The sequence below is a fragment of the Hippocampus guttulatus genome, chromosome 6 (genome assembly GCF_054856545.1).
Source record: "Hippocampus guttulatus isolate MCC_2025c chromosome 6, RoL_Hgut_1.0, whole genome shotgun sequence".
Taxonomy (NCBI): Eukaryota; Metazoa; Chordata; class Actinopteri; order Syngnathiformes; family Syngnathidae; genus Hippocampus; species Hippocampus guttulatus.
The window spans coordinates 14,364,203-14,384,492 of NC_141266.1; the positions used below are offsets into that span (position 1 = coordinate 14,364,203).

Consider the following 20,290-nt stretch of genomic DNA (forward strand, 5'->3'; position numbering starts at 1 on the left):
ACATTAAATATGTTCATGCAAATTCTGCAATTAATGAGCAAAACATCACACTTTTAAATTATTGAATATTCTAAAAAATGCATGCATATTGACATGATTTATTTAGGTTGCAATACATGTATATTATGGCAGTGAGTCTGAAGTTAAAATATCTGTTCGGTATGAATGATGAGAAAGTTATCACGGAAGTGTCTGCGGTTAGATTGCAAATGATGTGGTTTGCTGTACCACATGGGCTACGATGATCATAAGATGATTTTTACGTTTGATGAAGTCTCTTCTCAGGAATTGTGCTTGCGACTTGCATTTTATTGCATGTGGCATTTCTTAAGCAGCGCTTGTTGGAGGTTGAATGTCGTTTAATGCATACTGATTTCATAACGTAGCACAAAGATTTGTGGGGAAATTATATTTGACCTACTGTCAATTCGCATAGAGCAGAACCAAGTACAAGGTCATCTAGAACAACTAAGTGTATTTTGTGGTATACATGTAAGCATGTATTATGCATTTTTGTATCTATTACAGCTAGAGTTAATTTCATGTCATGAAATGCTGATATAGCTTGACACAATACGTATCTATAGTGACTGACCACATTATGACCACTACCGAGGTAATAATGCTCAGCTTTGATTGGACTTGTATTTAATGTTATTATGGATGTATTTTGCCGTGGTGTATAAATGTGCCGAATCGGAATGTGAGCTGTGCCAAGTAGGCTATTTTGTTCACGTCCATTAGGTAAAATAAGATGCTAGAATATTACATTTACCGAATGTGTTATTCGTAATACACAATAAAATAATGTACTCAAAATAGATTTTAACAGTATTTATTTATAATGTGCGTGTTGGACGTCGGAACAGCTGCATTTAACTTCCGGTCACGTCTGAAACACCGGAAGTTACACATGCTAGCCAGCGATATTGCTCATACAAAAATGTGATTCTCTCTATTTCATTCGTCGTGCTTCTCGTACAGTTATCTTTAAGTAAAGTAGACAGTGTAAATTAAGTCGAGTTAGTGTAAATTGATGGACAAAGACAAGGGTAGCGACACTGTAAGTACTCGTAAATACCACAACAAAAAATCTTGCTAGCCCGTGTCACTCATGTTGTTCCGTATTGCACCCTGCAGCCTGACCAAAGCAATTGGATGGAGATGCACCAGTTTATCGGCGACCTCCTGATGTCTGGGAGCTCCTCAAAGGAGCAGCCCGACGTCATGAACGTGTGGAGCTTGTTAAGTGGGGACACGCTCCAACAAGCCCGACCGATGCACGACAAGACCGAGGGGGCGCTGAGGAAAAACACGGCCAGAGACGGTAAGTGTGCTTTTTTTTTTTTTTAAAGTTTGCAGCCTCCTTAATATGCTCGTGAAGGTTTCACTAATTAGTGAAGTGTAATATTATCAGTCAAACACTAACGACGTTTGATGTACTGATCTGTCGTTGTGTCACGTGGCACCTATTGATAGCCAATCGAGAAGCGAGTTGCCTTAAGAGGACAAATAAAGTCATCGTGGCGACAGGCACTGCTACAGCGCGAAGAAATGGAGGCTAACTCGATGATAAACCTGCTTATATAATAGGCGTTACTCATTTTAAAGAACGGAAAGGAAAGATGGTTTGCTTTCAAACCTAGCCGCTTCTCAATTGGCGTTCTTGTCCGTTCCTACCTCCTTTGGATTTCTCATCAGTCGAGGCCTAAATACTGTCCCAATTGAAAGTAGGTATAAACCAAGAACACACAGAATACCCAGTTGTTGCTCTTGTCAGTTATCGTAAATCAAGGATGCATCAATTGGATACTTGTGAAGGCTTGGCTAGGAAAATATCCCAAGATGCATTTTGTGTCTGGACCCCCAAACAAACATACATGTATTGGAAAATTTGACCCAAAAAAATGCAAACAGGTCAAGCAATAGGTGTCGCATTGTGAGTGTGCAGGGGGTCCACTGTAGTAGAGGAAACATGTTTATCATCCACCCTTCCCATTTCATTGGGTGGTGGTGGTAATCAAGGGCCACTCAGAGTGTGGGTACAGGCCACGCGTGAGCTGCAGGCTGCCAATTGCTCATCCCTGGTCAAAGCAGATGCTTCACTCCCTGTACACATGTTGCCCCCCCATACCCCCATGTCCATTGAACAAATGGACAACACAAGAAATTCTGATATACATGTGTCACATTTGAGATATCCAAAAGATATTCAAAAACATAATCCTTTTGCTGTCATGTGTGCTAGATATGCGCCATGTCTGCACCTGCCCTGGCTGCCCTTTCTCATCTCCCAGAGCTTCGTCTTTACTTCCATGCTCGGAGGCTCGAAAGGAGCAAGGCCCCTCCTCCGCCTCCACCTCCACCAGTGCTCCTCTCCCACTGAGTTCGCATGACAGCTGCCCTGAACCTGGCAGCTCATCTGAGAGCAGGCCAAACCCGGAAACTCCACCATGCCGACTATCCTCCTTGAGCCAGTTAGCCTCCGTATTCCCTTGCTCCGCCTTCTGCCACACGCACCACCACTTCCACCACCGCCACTGCCCTATAAGCACGTGCCTGGCATACCCACAATCTCCCTTCCCCTGCCTGGCATCTTTGCAGGCCCGCCTGCACCACCGCGCGCCGGAGGAGCGCAGCCGCCCGCCGACGGCCCCCTTGTCACACCTCTGCATGCACTGCCCGGCGTCCTTCTCCAGACCCTCGCAGCTGCTGCAGCACCAGCGTGCCGAGCACGCCCAGAAGTCTTCCGGCTTCCTGTGCACGGAGTGTGGACGCACCTTCAACTCTCACAGCAACCTACGTATCCACCTCCATGTGCACACTGGCGCCCGACCATATGCCTGCTCTGAGTGCGGCAAGGGGTTCAGCCAGTCGGGCGCTCTGAAGATCCACAAACGAATCCATACGGGCGAGAGACCGTACTCCTGTGGCTTCTGCGGGAGGGGTTTTCCCAACCTGGCAGGAGTCCGAGCTCATCAGAGGATCCACACAGGGGAGAAACCTTACCGCTGCAGCCAGTGCGGCAAGTGCTTTACCCAATCCGGAGCCCTCAAGATTCACATACGCATCCACACCGGCGAGCGGCCGTTCATCTGTAACATCTGTGGAAAAGCCTTCTCCAACCGCTCGGGCATCCGCTTCCACAACCAAACAGTCCACGGTCTGGCCCCGGAGCAGGCAGGGTCCGCGGGGGCGACGCTCGGGCGTCCTCGCACTTATCCGCCCGCTAATCTGAACACTCCTCACAGCCCTAATGGCAATGCTCCGTCGCAGACTGGCAGTCTGTCTGGATTCGCACTGCTTGGTGGGACCGCTGGCAAGGGTCCGACAGACGGAGATAGCACAAGGCTGATTTACGTGTGCGAGGACTGTGGCCTGCGTTTTAAAGACGCACCTTCACGGAACAGACACCAGACTGTGGCACACTACTCTGCAGAGGAGGGGGCTCCCAAAGACGGAAGCACAAATGAGAGTGTCAGTCATGACAGTGGAGACTAAGTGTTGCATTGAAGGTACAACTCCAAATTGTTGCCAAAGGACATTTGTTACAAACAAACAAAGTATTGCTCATAGTTATGCAGCAAACCTGAAATAAATGTATGATTGCTTCATATTATCACATCCAACAAATTGCTGAATAGTTTTGAAATCAGATGCCAGTAAAAACAATTTGATATTTGGCGAGAAAAATGGTTATAATATCTGAATGTTTTAAAATCTGAAAACAATTTGCGCTTTTGGTATTTTAGCAAAAAAACATGAGGTCAACACACATACTGTAATTTGCTTTTGCGGGCTGCATAAAATCACATGGTGGGCCAGATCTGGCCCCCGGGCTTTGAGTTTGACACCAGTTCTCTAGTGGTAATCAAAACCGTCACTGAATTGAATATTCAAACTGTGCACAATGTGATTTGGCAGGTACAGCCCAGTTGTATTCAACTTTTGAGTGCAATACATTGCCATTTAATCATTTAGAAATATTGTCTTCATAGTTATTTTGCTCAAAATCATACTCAACTTTAATGTGGAATACTTTTTAATGTATTATTTAAGCATTTTTCCCCTTTTTTATTTAAACAGTATTAACGCGCAAAATGTGCATAATGTTACAGTATCTTACGGTAATATTAAATATTGTTATTTTAGGAATAAAACCTATATCTTGCTTTTGATTAGTACTTAGCCATTCTACACTATGTTGTAGAATGGTCATCATCATGGTAATTGGAGAGCAAAGCTTTATTTATTTTTGTGATACTTGGTGTGGTAAATGTGAAAACCACTCGTTCAGTGTTTGTCATTTGTGCGCTGTTAAATTGCGTTTTTTTTTTTAATGGAGTTTTACAGTATTATTGTGGTAAAAGTGAGCCTCGTGTGCCGATATGCTTTTCAACCTTTTATTGAATGCAGGCATAACAGTGAAACATACAGTACATGTGAGCTATTAGCCACAGCTCACACCCAAACGCTCGAATGAAGACTTGCCAATGTCACATGCCACCCACCAAGTCCCGCCTCTTAACTCAGTCAATCCCAGCCATTTGCACTGGAGCAACCCCCTCAATCCCAGCGTTTTACCGGATTTTGAATGATCTTGCAAGATAAAGTTTGGACTCTCTTCTTTCAGCAGAAAAAAAAGTTTGTACTATCTTTTTCGATTCTTCAGCAATCACGATTACAAAATGGCTAAGTTTCATGAAAATGGCGATTCCTAGGCAAAAAACAGAGAAAAAGAGCTTTTTGTAAAAGCATGCATTTCAATCACGTGAGGCACCACTGCCACCTACTGGTCGCTTTTTTCCATCAGACCCTCTCCTCTCTCGTACAAGTAGTCCTTGGTAGGCGGGGCCTAATTTTAAAAAGACGTATAAGTATGTCTTGTGGAATGAAAGAGTTAAAGCTACATGCATTTATAGTATGTAACAAAAATTACAATATGTATTGTATTTCGTGTTTGCATTTTTTGTGTTCAAATATGTTCATATTGTGTTTTGGTAAGGTTAAATGTGTTTGTGTGTAAACGTTTGTTTTGTTGTTCGTTTTTTTTAATAGGCTCAGATTTTAACCAATTGCAAGTGGGTGTGGGATGCATCCAATATGATAAACGAGGTTCACTGTACAGGTATTCAGTTCAGTTTATGTAAAAAAAGGGATTAGATGGGTGGAGAAAAGCTTGTTAAACCATTTAAAAACGAACATTTTCAGAACAGATTTTTCTCCCATAATGACAGGAAAAAAAAAAGAAATGCATAGCCAGAAACGTGGAGTAAACCCTATAGTTGCCTTGTTGGGCCATATAAAATAATCTTTGGGGCGACAACAGGACTTTACCATGACACATGATTCGGTGAATGACTACAAAATGAGCAATATGATAAAATAACAAAATCAACGTATTTTACCCAGCAGATGCTAGCGTACATAGCATATTAGCTGAAATGCTTGCCAACAAATGGCACATTGTTACTATGTTGTGAAAGTGTATTTTGTACATTTCACAACCTAACAATGTTGACTCATAGCCGATCTTAAACCAGTGAGTCCCAACCATTATAAAATGGCACGTCGCTGCACGATGAGGGATTATCAAGTGCGCTGCCGGAAATGATCTCATTTCGCCCAAATAGTCCAATAATTATTTGGTCGACAAGTCACGTCTTTCTTCATCTATCTATGCCAGTGACGTATTGAAGAGCAATGCAACTTTTGTGCCTTCAATTTGTCTTATGTTAAGTATGTGCCTTTGCTAATGATAGAGATACACCGTCAACCGTGCATGCCAATAAAACAGCCATATATAACCCAGTATGTGTTCTTAGGACACAAACTGGTTACAATTTGACCTGGAGGTGACAGTACCCCACCACACCTTTTATCTTCCGTCTCATTTATGTGTCATCAAGATCATTTTACTTGGATTTAGTTTTATGAGTGTTCTGCCAATTTTTCTGCACCTGTTTGCTCATTAATGATTTCAAAATGTGCATTACAACCAAGATTTTCTGGCGACTTTGGAGGTTCGACCGTTGCCTCCTGTAGTAGTTTATTTTTTTTTCTTCAAATATGAGATGGGAGTAGCTCCGGCCTCATGGCTTGGTCAATGCTCAGTATCAGCAAGAATACCGAATGCTCACACAACATTGTTACACTAGCTGTGTTGCTCAATTCTGTTTCTATATGATGTTTTTTTTTGCAGAGCAGCATCACATCGTTATCAAAGTGGTTTAAAACCCATGTTGTACCGAAAGTTGTGACACGTGATGGATTTATTGATGAGCTGTGTTCACATGTAAAATAGCTTTGTCGTGCCTTTGTTTCTCCTTTCTATTCCCAAAATGACACTACAAAGACCTTCAATCAAGAAATCTTTTTTATGCAACCAATAGTTGCATTATTAAAAAAAGGCAAAACAGCTGTAATTAACAAAAAAAAAGCACAATTTATTTATTAAATGTTAACGTGAATCTTGAATTAAAGTGCCTTACCATGAAGGTGACTGAATTCATATAAGATAGGATAAGATAAGAAAACTTTTATTAGTCTCGCAATGGAGAAATTCCCGATTCACAGCAGCAAAGTTATGAAAGGAAGAAGTAGAACAACAAATTATAGGAGCTGCTGGAAAGGCAGCCACTCACGCGGCGCCATTTTGAAGTCAAAATAACAAAAATAACAAAAATCCAGTGTTGGTCTGTCGTACAGACATTTTTTGTGCACTAATGTAAAAAAAAAAAAAATGTTAGTATTTTTTTTTTCCTTCTGCACAGATACAATGTAGAATCTCAACATGTCCATTGTGCCTTTGTGTCATAAAATATTCTTTTATAAGCATGTTGCACTCAGTAGTGTAAAAACAATTGTCCGGTCTACCTGTTCAATGTTAAGAGTTCATTCGAGCCACAACAGTATTTGGCTACCACGTCATTCCCAGTGCATCACAGTTGGAAGAAAAGGTGACTGTAAATACTAATGCATGCATTCTCACGTGTAATTTGTTGTTTTGCTGTAAAACAGTTTTCTGAAAGTGCAGCTTGTGACCAAAACAATGATTTAATCATTAAAAAAAACCTACATCATGAGATTTTGAAGGAGTCATATATTCTCTTTGTGCAACATTGTGGATTCATACTTTGTTCTCCTTTCAGAATACACAGTAATACGTGACGGCTCCCGCATGACCTTTGTGATCCACTTTGGGTTCTTATGTCACTGGAGAATCTGCTGTGTCAGCTTTGGCCCATCTCGGACAACACAGTCCATTCCGGTTCCTGTGAGTTGGCTTCACAAATGTTCCTCGTACCGCTGTGATAAAGAGTAGCATGACTTCGGCTCGGCATAGACGACGCTGGCAGGTCGTGGTGCGTTGGTGTGGAGGGCGGGAGTGCAGTAGCCATTGTCCAGCATCCTATGGGAGGGGCACGCGTAGCTCCCAGGGGAGTCGAGAGATGCCGACAGCGGGTGCCCGCGTGCGCTGCTGTGAGCGCCCCCTGCTGTGGGTGCGCAGTCTTGCTCGCCGAACGGTGTGGCGTATTCGGGCTCCGGCGGAAGCGGCTCTGCATAGTCCGGCAGGTTCCCAGGGGAGTCGTAGTGGACGAACGTGAAAGGGATGGTGTAGGCCTTGTCTGAAGAGGGGCGAAATGTAGAGCCCACCTTCTGTCCAGTAGCGGGTTGGGCATAGTCTACAAAAACAAAGCATTTTCTATCACTTCTGGTCAAAAGATATTGTTATTTGTATTCCATATTGCCTATACTAGTAAATTATTTAATTTCCTCCACCCCTCTCTTTCCAGAAATTATTTAATTTTATTTAATTATTTAACTATTAAAAGGCGAAGCTCATGATCCAAAGCATAGCACACAATACAGATCCATGCGCACCAAATCCAGTAGACACTTAAACAGCTTCTTCCCTCTAGCCATTAACTCCTTAAACAGTCACTGACGTAGTCACTCTTCTTGTACTACAAATACTGCTACTGGTTACTCTAAAATGGTTCAATGATTTGTTGTTTACGATGATACCAATGCAGCATGTTATACCGGAGACAAATTCCTTGTGTGTTCTACATACTTGGCCAATAAAGATGATTCTGATTCTGATTCTGATTCTGATGTGCTTACCTATCTATCTCAACGAGTCGCCAGGTTTATTATCCACTTGCGGTAAATTAAAACTTCCTTCCACTTTGTAATAAAAACGAAGCAACGGCACATCAGCCAGGAATGTCTGTTTCAATTAAATATATAAATGCCTTGTTTAGAAACAGACATTAACGCATAAAGCATTAACTGCTGTGCCAAAAACAAACAACAGCACCTACAGAGGCATGTCAACGGTCTCCCAGTTAAGTGATTCTTAACTATGGGGCGGGGCTTGTGGGCATCAGGTCATGCATGGGCCATGAGCAGGGACAGCTCCGGGATTTTTTTTCTCACCTGGGGCCAAAGGGGGCTTGACTGATACACAGGCGGGCTGAGAAAATAATGGATAAATATATTTTTGAATGTCTCATAAACTGCTGGACGGAATTAGGGGAACACACTAATATGACATTATTATTATGATGCCCACCTCTGGGAGTCTTTTTGAACAGTATTTGTTGATTGATAAGTTAGTTTGTCATTGTAGGGTCACTGTATATCCTTACGTGGTGTTCCCTCTTCAGACAGACACCTGGCACTACGCTGCTGACTGCTGTTTCCACATCGCACATCACATGATTCCTAACGTGTCAGACTTGCATGTCCAGGTCGTTAGGCACAGTTTCTCTCACTGTTATGTGTAGGAAACCAGCAAACATTGATCTACAATCTACATTAGCAGCTTGGCCACCACCAAATGACACCCCCTCCCTCCACCCCTCTCTTTCCAGCCTCAAGAGCCCACTCTTCTGCCTAGCTTGTGCAGTGTAGGGCATAGGCACCCCCACAGGAGCTGGTACAGGACTTTCTAATTAGACAGGCTGTGCCGGACGCCAGTTTGTCTTAGCGTCGCCCTTCCGTCCTGTTTATCAGTCTCAATAAAGGGGGCCCTCTGTTGGGCGAGGGGGGTGGTCGGAGTCTCAGGCTGAGCGGCCTTTATCGAGCGCCAATTATAGGGTCCTTTTCAGAGAGGCTCCGCGGGCAAAAGAAAGGAATGTTTACACAGTGACTGGGTGACGAGCTAAAAAATGGACAGCCCGCGGAGAGAGATGAGAAGTCCGCCGTGACAGCCCAGTGGGGAAAAATGAAGGACGGCGGGAATGACAAGTAGAATCCCAATGGCCGACCAAAAAGGACTGAATCTTGCCGCCCGGACAAACCACATCACTGATATCATTCTGACCATTGCGTGGGGGGCTCGGTAGGTTGTCGTGGATATTCCGCTCCAGAGGGTATGAGATGAGCTCTGATGGAGGACACGGGAGAGTCTTCTCCTGGAAACTTTGGCAACCTGCTGAACACAGTTACTCTTTAACCCCGATAAACAACTCTGGCATCAAGTTGAGGGAAGAATAAGACTTACTTATTGGCACGGAGTATTTCAATTGGGTTGCCTTTTTCCTGCATGGAAGCAAACACAAACCATGACAATGTTTGACAAAAAAACATCGACTATCTGTACATCTACCAGCCCATTTACTCAAATAGACCTCAATTCATCATATGGGGAACATTTTAGACGGCAGAGGGGCACCAACACGGTGCCAGCGAGTACTCGGTACATTCCAAGGACCACCTGGGTAGCCCGCAGGCCCAGACGGTCACCCCACAGAGCCTTGGGTTCTGTTGGAGGTTTCTTCCGTCGAGGGAGTTTTTCCTTCCTTTGGTTTTCTGATACACACGCATATCATGTGTTATTATTTAAAAACATCTTGAATTGTAGATTTATCCTTAATCCATCGACATTATGAAGAAATATTGATGCCATTATTGGATCAATAAAAAAATGCGTTGGTATTTTCTCAGTTCGCTTTCTGATGTGGATGATGCTTCATGCCTTGGAATGACTTTCACTTCACAGCTGTGAATTAATAATCATCACTGGCTTGAATTTCTTGACCTCTTTATGTGATTGCGATCATTTGAATATGATGATGTTTCCAAACGTGTGACTGGTTCTGCATAAGGAATGTGGTTCTCGATCTCTTTAATGTGAAATCTGCCTTGAGATGACTTCTATTGTGATTTGTCACAGGAAAAAAAAAAATACTATTTTTTTTGGGGCTGAATCTGTCAAGGTAGGAAACTGAGTCACAATTTGTTAAATGGTTGTTGATAATTATTTTGAGAAATTATTAACATTGGTTTCTTTACATAGATAAATATCAGTCCTTATTTGTAACATAATAGTTTTTGAGACATCTTATTTTCGAAGTGTGATTCAAACTTGGAGCTGTTTCCTTTAATTGGGATCCAAGAGGCAGCTCTCGGTTTCCAAAATGATGATGCAAAACAACTATCCAACCGCTTATGTTGTGTCATCTACATTATTGAGCTGTGGAGAGTCTTTTTTTTTCGAATAAACGGCTGGCATTCTCTGCATTTGAGTTAACTCATTCACTCCTAAAGACGTTTTTAAACGTCTTTTCAGACTTGGTCTAGAATTGGCTAGTCCTGAATGAGTTAATAAAAAGCATCGGCCATTACCTGAGGAAATCTAGTGTATTAAAAAAAAACACACCTTCTCTTCCACCAGACTCCAGCCAACAAACAACAGAAGCACATGATTAGTCCCAGGACTACTCCCACTGCGACGATGACTGGTTGACTGGATCCTGCACAGCCATGAGTAAGTCATTTGTATTCATGCTACAGATTATGAGATTCCCAGTGTGTCAAAAATACAGTATATGCTCTCACTCTGCTTGGATTCCACCAAAACGGGACGTTCCGTGGTCGTGGGAGATGTTTTTGGAGTCGCCGCGTTAGCTTTGCCGGACGGAGATTCTGTTCGGCAAAAATAAATAAAGCATGGCCGATAATGGCAGGAGATGAATAACAATTGACAAAGACGGGAGACGATACCTACCGTCAGTTGAGCGAGATCTTGGCGTGACCTTGACAGGGCAGCCCAGGATTTGGAGTTGAACCGAACCTCGGCCGTGCCAGCGCTGAGACCGCACGCGGACGATGCGAGCCACGGCAGGAGGAAACAGGCTGTTGAGAACCCTCGGGTGACCGTCGGCAAAGGCCTCAAACACCTTGGAAGAGAGAGAAAGCTGCTTGATTTATCCTGTGAGGAAAAAAGAAATGAGAGCCACAAGAACAACTGATAATTTCTGCACGACCACATCAGCAAAGGTAGACAACTCAACCTTTTCTTCTTTGCTGACAGCATCTTTGTAAACTTTCCAGTTCTTCCTGTCTCTGCTAAAGAGCAGCGAGTAGGATTTGACGTGGTTCTCGCTCGATCCGGTTGTGATCACTCCTGAAAAAAAGGGAAGGGAGACACTGTTGTTTCACTTCGCACTTTGTCGGTGAGAATGTGTTTGTGAGTTGTGCATCAAATGCGAGGCCTCATTACAGAACGCTTCCTCTTAAGAATGATGCACTTCCTCCATTTACGTTACCGTGCAGTGTTTCGGGGGTTTGATTCGCACACAATCACACAGCTGAATAACACATGGTCATGTGGTGCAGGAAGGTTTTTTTTTTCCCATTTGACCGTTTTCGATTTATGGCTTGGAAGTGTTTTTGCATACAAGTATTTAGCGGAATTATGACTAAGTTACTCCAAATTTGGGTTAGGCCGCCACCACCATGAGAACAGAACTCTGTTGTTAATCAAGAACACACTTTACTCAGTTTTTCAAAAAAAAAAAAATCAAATTTCTGATTTGATTCTTTTTCTGCTTCGCTTATAGAAAGCAAAAACAAACAAACAAAATAACAATAACATTCTTCAAAACAAGTTTGCTTTCCAGTTTGCTGTTAAAAAAAATTGAATGCTTGGACTTTTCTAATGTAGAGATGTACACGTAAGCAACGCAATCACGGCAAAATATCTGGAAAGCGTGACGGTACTTTGGGTCAAAAGTTTCCAACCTGTTCATTCATCTTTTGCAAAAAATATTTTAGCGTACCGCGTCTTTGTAAGTGTTGAGAGTGATTTACTCTGTGATTGCCTTCCAATGGGGACCTTTCTTGTCACACTGAACAGTATGCGAAAATGGCTGTTCTCATGTTGCCCTATGCGGGAATTAGTTGCTAGTCACTTAAAAAAAAGAAAATAAAAACATTTGCAACAGGGATCTGAGAAGTTGCTAAATACAGTGATCAAATCAGAGTCAGCAACACTGACTGCGCTTTCTCAACCCACCCATCTCTCATCATGTAAAAGTGAAAAGGTTATCAGTGGGGATGCACTTTGAACAAAAGAAGCTGCTCATAAAGAATCGATTTTCCAGATAAACAGATAAAATACAACACCCTGACAAATCCACAAACTAAACGGTTCCATTGTTTAATGGTCCCTCTGCTAGCTCTTAAAACGGATTTATCGCATTTATAATAGCGTGGCTTCGAGGCCACACTATATTAAAACTAAAAAGGTTTTCAAGAGGGCTAATTTCCCTCCGCAAAGTCCCGTTCAATCCTACCTGTGATAGAGCTTTTATCAGCGAGTCCAAGCTCCACCCAGGGCGACGGATCGTTCCAGCCTGCGGTCCAGACGAGCCCCTCGTGTCCAGAATGCACATTCTTGGCGGACCAGGACAGTTTGTCCTCTTTGTCACCAAAAGATGAGGCGTTTAAACCATACACCGTCAGGATGTTATTACATTCTGTTGAGTAATCAGAGGTGCTTGTAGTTCATGACGAGATGCTGATATGTTTTGTAAACGGCCACAAAATAACATTTCTAAACTGTTGTAAACACACTTCAGAATGAAAATGTGACTTGAGGCTATCAAGCCGCACCTTGAGTGAACACCAGTTTCTTCTCAGATAATGAGCCCCTGTCCAAAGAGAAAAGTCAGCATTCAAAAGACAGAAGAAAGCATTTGAAGTAGAAAGTGATAGAGATTGTCGCTTTTTTTGTTGTTGTTTTTTTTACAATTTAGAACAGATTAACCCCTGCATTTTACGAACGTTTTAGAAAGGATCCCGTTGGAAAAGGTGGACTCGTAAAGCGTCAGGCTCCTCTCACGGCTCACGCTCACGCGACCTCCGAGCTGGTCGGACGTTGCGCCGGCGTGCACAGCAGACTTACACAGCACCGATGTCTGTGGCGGAGAGGGCAGAGGTGAATTACAACTTTACACACAGATGTAGCAAAATCACAACAACTGTGCAGAAAAATGGCTACTGAAGCTCGATTTCCAACAAGTGGTTCAGCTCACTAATTTATGCATTTTATTCCACTGTAAAAGGGTTCCGATTTGTGGGGATGCCGGTTGCCCCTCGATTCGGGAGGCTGGAGGTACGCACGTTGCACGGAGTTGATTTGTTTTCTGAATCTGCCTCATTCCCGTGTTACAATGAATTACTCGGGAAGAAAACCTGTCATGACAAGAGTTCTGCTCCTTTGGCGCGGTTGTAACTCAAATTTGGTTGGTAGTTGGCTCTATCATTAACCTAATGCTATCGCGGGACTAAAGGAGTACCCCTCTGGATTATCATTCGACCCGCATCTGTAAATTTTATGTTTTGTTGTGGACTGGTCAGCGTTGATTGAATTCAAACTGTGTTGACCTGATCTGAACTACGAGGTGGAAACACGATGTTAACCCAACTATCAACTCCCAACTTTTAAATGCCATGTACCGTACTTACATCTCGGTAGCCCCGACCGGGACCTCCCCATATGTCTCCAGTCACATTTTTACACCCGGCAGGGCAGTAAACTCTGAAAAGCAGAAGACACTTGCTGGGTAGTCTACTTGTTTAACAAGGATGAGAAACATGCAATATTCACCAACCTCACATGTGGCGAGCTAAAATGAGACCCTCGTTGTAAACAAGAGACCATATCTGCAACAACAAGGGAGACAAAATAATGTCACTTGATTTCGAATGGGATTTAAAGGACGACGGGTGTTCGTTTTAAAGGGCTTACATAACATTCCCCGCCCCCTTCCCCTCCCTGTACAACACAGACATGAGATAGCTCAGTGTGTTGCTATATTAGGGGATGAGCGGTCATCAGTGTTGAGATGAGCAAGGCCTTTGTTGCGCTGACTTGACGAGCACGGCGACTGGCTCTCGTGTGATCTCAGCTAACAGACGGCGGTTTGTGCATCCAGACATGGCGAGATTTCACAAACAAGCTACGGGAAGACAGGAAACTGTGATACACGCAGCGCACTCCGGATGACCTCATCCGGGGACACCAATTATAGACTCCTGTTCAGACCAGTCACATGACGCAGGAAAAAAAAACAGTCCCTATATCTCTTTGTCAAACATAAGATGTCCCTTGTCAAATACATGTCATGTAACTATTGTTACATGGCCTTTGGTGGTCCTGGGGTTGCAAGAGGAGAAGAATCAATGCTCACTGAACAACACGCTGAAGCCAGAGGCCTCCCAGTACTGTATTCCTCCCGCCATTATAACACGCGTTGGGTGCTGTAGTAACCGTGTGCGTCTCCGAACCCCTTAGCCTCGCCCATAGTGATGGCTGTGGTACATACCAGGATAAAGGTCTGTGGCGTAGGACAGTAGAAAGCCCCGTCCGGACCGATGTGACCCCGACTTGAAGGTTATTGTCACTTCGTTGCTTGCGAGTGTCATATTCTTTTGTGATGCATTCAGTCTCCCACAAACCGGTCCTGTTGAACATACAGAAAGCTATTTTAAATTAGCATTCAATTATGCATATCGTATATTAACTGCTGACCAATCCAGGATGGACACCACCTCATGCTAACCCGCAAGCCTCATCAAATGAAACACTAAAGAAAATGGCTCCAAAGATATGGTGTGCTATTTTTCTTCTCCAAGCCGCCTCCTGAAGTTCGAGTGTGATTAGGACAACCGATTGTCCCGAAAGATTTATTTGCAATGGTCTACATAAAATTCTAGACCGGTTTACAAATATAAAGTTAACTGCTACATTATATATTTTGACTAAATACGAGTACATTCAAGTAAAAATGACTCACTTTCTGAAGATACTCAATGGGCAGATTTTTTTGTTTGTTTGTTTATTTTATTGAACATATAAAACACAATACAACAATAGATTGACAAAGTGAAAGCAAGCAAAAATTGGAAAAAGGAAAAGAAAAAAACGGTCATCATCACAATTTTATGTTCAAAGGCGTAGGAGGAAGTAAGAAACGTATCTAGTCCTACACCTTGTAAATTGAAAACCAAAAGGATCAAAATGTGGTGGGGCTTTTTTTTTGTGTGTGTGTAGTTTCGGGGTTTTGGGCAAATATGTCGAGTCTTTTCCATGCTATTCATTAGACAAAACAATTTCAGCTGCATTCTGTTGACATTAGCAAGTGCTAAGTCAAAATAATTAGTGTATTTAAGTAATATTGAATTGTATTGCTCATATTAAATGAGTATACATGAAAACTGTAGATTTAATATGATTGCGATGACCAATCTAGACACATTGACATACCATAAGATATTCCATTTTCAGCTGTATATTTATCATTACGTTTTTCCTCTTTGCCATCGCTGGTTCATTTTGTGATGTCATGGCAAAAATCATAAAAAGCCAAAGGGAAAAAACAAAACACAAACACATTTAGCTGAATTGTGGCAAGATTATGTCTTGAACTCCCACTTTGGACTTCTTGGTTGGGCTCCAAATTGTTCAACTTGTGCGATGTTCTGACCACTGTATTTGTCAGTCAAAGTAAATACGCAGTGTAGCGTTTTCTAATGATGATCTTTTGAGTGAGTACAGAACTGTATGAGGCGTCTGTGAATTCACTCCCTGCAAACATTAGTGAGATTAATATTTAAGAGTTGTAGAATGTTCCTGCTTGTAGGAACAGTAACCCGGCAGAGAGAAGAGAACATTACACTCATGACTCAGTTATTACGGTATCCAGTAACAAACACAACTGGCAGTGCAAAATCCTTCTGTCATCAATTTCTCAATCGTCCTTTTGGTGCGGAGCCAAATTTGTATGCCCTCAAGACACAACTTTGTGTCTCTGAGTTAGCATGTAAACATCAATGTGTCAAAGTATTGGCATGCCTTTGGGTGTATTGGCATGGGGGAAAGTCTGCAATAGCACGGGAAATTAAAAACAATGTCAGAATGAGAGAAAAGCAAAACCAGGATGGAAATGTCAAACTTGGCTTCTCACCTAGACTGGGATGCCCATATTTATCTGTGATGACGAGAGAGCCATTACTGCAACCGGGACTACTTTCGATGTCAAAATCCCCAAAAAGAAGTCGCAGCGTGCGCCCTTCTGGGACACGAAGCTTCCACGTGCACCGGGTGTTACTGGGATATGTGCCAGGGTAGTTCTCTGAGGCTAAGGTGCCAGACTCTGTGCCCAGTAGTGTATATCCACAGCCATCACCTGAAACAAAACAGATAAAGCTGTTTCATCGAGTGGAATACAAGAAAGAAATGTTCTCGTGTGTTTCAGTAAGCAAGTGGATGCAAGCAGTTAAAGTGAAATTGATAAATTCCAATTAATCAATCCTTCATTAAAAAAAATACTACATATGAAAGATAAGAAAAACTTTACTTGTCTCACAATGGAGAAATTCGATCCCTTTTTAAGTCAATGCTGACATGATTTGTTAGTGTTCCGATTCTCAAGCAGCCATGAGAAGCAAAGGATTTTCACACTTCTCCATCGCCAGCACTTCCCGTCTACATAGAAGACTAATAAACGCCTTCTCAGAACACACACAGTAAACCACAGCTTGTTCAAAACCATCCATCTGTTAGCAAAGCGATCACACAGACTATATATACAGTGTTTTTAAAAGGTCTACACACCCCTGTTCAAAATGTCAGCTTTAGTGAAATAAAAATAAATGAACAAATAAAAAGAGAGAAAGATTAGCCATTTTTCTCCACCATTGACCTTGAACATGTAAAACTCATTTATTCTGTGTAAAATTGAATCCATTTGATTGCGCAAGTGTGCACACCCGCTTTTAACAGGGATGTGACTATGTTCAGAATACCCTGATCACATTCACACTCAGTTCAGCGCTAAAGTGCATTCCAGTGGTTTACACATCGTTGTTTTCTGAAATAGGAAAAGTTGAAGTGATAAAAGTCACAGATTTGCTTACATTTTTGGTGTACTGACTTATGTTTCCACCACATTTAAATGGTAGACTTTTGTCAAGTTGTCATTGTGAACGCTGAAGAGGCCGCAGGTCAACGTGTCTACTAAATTTACACCTCTAATTGAAGTAGATAAAATTGTCCTTATTCTAATTTTAAAGTTTATTTATTGCTTGTGTTTGTTAAACATAATACATGGGAAGATGACCTTAAAACAATCACAAAGAAAAAAAAACAAATCAATTTCTTTTTCCTAAAATCATTTCGTTTAAACTCTGAATTTACTTAATTTGTTTCATTTTTTAAAATGCTGATTCCTCCCACTCATCTGACTTCTGAACCAACATCTGCTCCTGCGACAAACACACGAGCCAGACAGAAACACTAATATTTAGATTATCTAACTCATCAGTGGGCCGCAGTAAATAAATGAGCAATTCCCATCGTGATCACACAGAGCTCGGTTTTGTGGGGGCGGTAGCAATAAGTTAAATCAAGTTGTCCAGGCATGGTCAAAAGATTAAAAATGCAATGGTCACCGTCTGAACTTCATCCTTAGTCGTCGTCTTCCATATAAGGGTGCTTAAAGATTTGTTGAGTCCAAACTGCAGGATAACCTTGTGTGCTCACCCTGTGTCCTGAAACCACACACACCAGCCCCCAACTTCTACACAGCTCTTTCTCTCTTTTTCTGTTTTTGCCCCTCTTCCAAGTCCCCTAAGGATTTCCTGGAAATGCCGCAGCGACATAGAGTAACCGCGGGCGACCGAGCATGGATTTGTCACTTTCCGGTGGAAGGGTTACTTTAGTGAGCGGTGCTTTGGCTAAATAATACCCCCCCAAAAAAAAACCTGTTGACCTGTTTGGGGAATTTAGAAGAACGTTTGAAGAGAAGTGGATTCATATGCGGATAACAAGACTCAGTTCTTCTTGTGCTTTGCTGGCAGGCCCTCACAGGTTCACACAAGCAAAAGGGATGCTCACCTGGAAGAGCTGCAACTAAATTACCCTGCATTACCCTGCCTAATCTGTCAGTGGCCCTTTTTTGGACAAATATCCCGCAAATATTTCTGCATTGCTGAATATTTGACAATACTTTATGTGTCAATGTACAACAGTCACATTAAAGAAAAAAAACTTGTTTTAACCAGAGATCCTGCAAGTATTGTTCCATCAAAAAACTTCACAGTGACAAATGATCCAGCATCCATGTTTCCCTTTTACAGAGGCCGCCCTGCCTCTATTACAGTTCTGTTACTATACTATTTCTCAAGTAAAATTGATGGGTTGACTTCATCTCCCCCATTCCGTGACAGTCAGTTTTTACAGGAAGACCTCTTGTCGGTGGTGTACAGAGGTGGGGAAAATGCCACCTTTCATAGGCAGCGAAAAGCCTCTTTTACACAGAGATACTGCAAATATTGACTGAACAAATTTTCGCCCTTACCTTTTACACAGACCCAGGAGAAGACACAATTTGCGTTTTCACACAGCGTTACACCATCCCACAATCAGATAATCCGCTGTGAGACGATTACGTTCGGCCAAAAACAGTTGCTTTCGCACAACACGATGTTAGAGAGCGAGTGTTACGTGTTAAATTTCATGCTTCTGTCCCACCTTTCCTGCACGCCGTTACACACAGAGGCGATCCCGATTGTGTTACGGCTCTGATACCTCTGAATGCGTCAAATTTCCCCAATTTGATGTTTGTGCCCTTTCTCTACGTCAGCGACAAAAATAAAATTAAAAAAAGCAGTTTATTAAACAAAACAGGTTATTAAAGGCATATTCTGTTTACATTTGACATTTCCGACAGGAAATTTGAAAGCATGGTGTAAGTATATGTCTTCAGGCACACACACATACCTTTGTACTTAATTTTTAATTTTACTTTTATATTTGTGGTCTAGATGTGGTTTTCAAACAATATTTACTGTAATTATGATTTAACCACTGCGGTAACATAGGTTTAGAGATTGACGCAGCGTAGTCTTATTTACTTACAAATTCAAACTCTGTCTGAAACCAACGACTCTGTGGAGATATACTCACACACAACACCAGAGGGGAAATAACATTTTTTTTCCATTGAGCGTGGGTCCCACCTCCGCTCTGTCTGTTTCCGAGCAATTGCAAAGTGACTCAAGTTAATTATCAGCCAACGTGAGGAAATCAAAGCCACAAGGAGACGGCCAAAAATAACGCAGTGATAGCACTCTTGAGTGTCGAGGATAATGATGGCATAATGTTTATTGACGTGGCATACGGATCCCACTTTGTTTGGGAGATTTGTGGTAAACTCATAGATAGCTGCAGGTAAACATGAAGGGAAGGGAAATGTGTCATACGTGATCAACACCCCCCTTCCCCCTCAAACAATCGTACTTATAGATATAAATGACCACAATATGATAGAACAACATGCAAAAGTGGAATAATTAATTGCGAATGCATACTCAACCTACCCAAATAATAAAAATGCATGTTTTGACGTGACAGTGGTGTGATGTTGGAGAAGAGTAAATGTAAACCCAGTTTTACAGTATGGCTGTGAGTTCCGGCAGAGATATAAAAAAATATATTTGTTACAATATACATAAAAATATACGAAAAATATATGAGAACATTCAAACGTTTAAACATTTAAAGCAGTTGCTAGCTTGCAAACTTAGAGGAAAAAAACCTCAACGAGTATTTGTAACTTACCCTCTTGGCCGTGGACGCGTATTGAAAAAGCGCAAAATACAAGGCAGAATACAATTAAAAGTGATTTCAGCGCATCTCCGAGTTTTTCGCTCTTTGTTCTCATGGTTTTCGGTGCTCAGTTGCAGGCGAGAAAAGTCTAACCCGCGGAGCCTCTGGTGTGTTCTTGTGTTCTGCTCTCAGTGCTCTCGCAACTGAGGAAAAGTTATAGTGGAAAGTACTGGTTGTTTACTATTGGCCACGAGGCGCTTACCCGGCTTGCGATTGGCCAAATGTCGCTGTCAATCAATATATCGCCCGCATTCCATTCCGAAGGGGCGGGCTAATGTACACACTGACCTAGAGTCAGTCTGTGTGCGCTTATTAATGGTTTAC

The 20,290-nt window shown here is 42.3% G+C and overlaps 2 protein-coding genes across 4 annotated transcripts; one reads left to right on the forward strand and one right to left on the reverse strand.

Moving 5' to 3' along the window:
• The first annotated feature begins 906 nt into the window (after positions 1 to 906).
• On the forward strand, positions 907 to 7,085 carry LOC147203653 (uncharacterized). The gene is made up of 3 exons (XM_086112765.1): positions 907 to 1,063; positions 1,141 to 1,327; positions 2,249 to 7,085. Exons 1-3 carry the CDS (start codon positions 1,037 to 1,039, stop codon positions 3,499 to 3,501), a joined length of 1,467 nt encoding a protein of 488 aa, XP_085968891.1. The 5' UTR covers positions 907 to 1,036; the 3' UTR covers positions 3,502 to 7,085.
• Positions 6,524 to 20,065, reverse strand: LOC147203654 (discoidin, CUB and LCCL domain-containing protein 1). 3 transcript variants are annotated; one of them, XM_086112763.1, is made up of 15 exons: positions 19,919 to 20,065; positions 16,263 to 16,484; positions 14,622 to 14,759; positions 13,908 to 13,959; positions 13,762 to 13,834; positions 13,078 to 13,211; positions 12,907 to 12,944; positions 12,588 to 12,770; positions 11,304 to 11,416; positions 11,018 to 11,189; positions 10,849 to 10,935; positions 10,670 to 10,763; positions 9,512 to 9,549; positions 9,332 to 9,439; positions 6,524 to 7,685 (listed from the first exon to the last, which is right to left on the reverse strand). In XM_086112763.1, the coding sequence occupies exons 1-15, from the start codon at positions 20,019 to 20,021 to the stop codon at positions 7,288 to 7,290; spliced, it is 1,953 nt and encodes a 650-aa protein (XP_085968889.1). In that variant the 5' UTR covers positions 20,022 to 20,065; the 3' UTR covers positions 6,524 to 7,287. The 3 variants fall into 3 exon arrangements, with proteins under 3 accessions (XP_085968889.1, XP_085968888.1, XP_085968890.1); XM_086112762.1 differs by having other exon boundaries at positions 9,332 to 9,442; XM_086112764.1 differs by having other exon boundaries at positions 9,332 to 9,442; positions 11,014 to 11,221.
• Between the last annotated feature and the right edge of the window lie 225 nt (positions 20,066 to 20,290).

Excerpts from the sequence above, each read along its gene's own strand:
- LOC147203654 (XM_086112764.1), bottom strand. The coding sequence starts at position 20,021 with ATGAGAACAAAGAGCGAAAAACTCGGAGATGCGCTGAAATCACTTTTA. Across the intron at positions 14,760-16,262 it reads ATATGGGCATCCCAGTCTAG|GACCGGTTTGTGGGAGACTG; the intron begins GTGAGAAGCCAA and ends TATGTTCAACAG. Across the intron at positions 12,945-13,077 it reads AACGGGATCCTTTCTAAAAC|GGGCTCATTATCTGAGAAGA; the intron begins GTTCGTAAAATG and ends CTCTTTGGACAG.
- LOC147203653 (XM_086112765.1), top strand. The coding sequence starts at position 1,037 with ATGGACAAAGACAAGGGTAGCGACACT. Across the intron at positions 1,064-1,140 it reads AAGACAAGGGTAGCGACACT|CCTGACCAAAGCAATTGGAT; the intron begins GTAAGTACTCGT and ends TGCACCCTGCAG. Across the intron at positions 1,328-2,248 it reads GAAAAACACGGCCAGAGACG|ATATGCGCCATGTCTGCACC; the intron begins GTAAGTGTGCTT and ends CATGTGTGCTAG.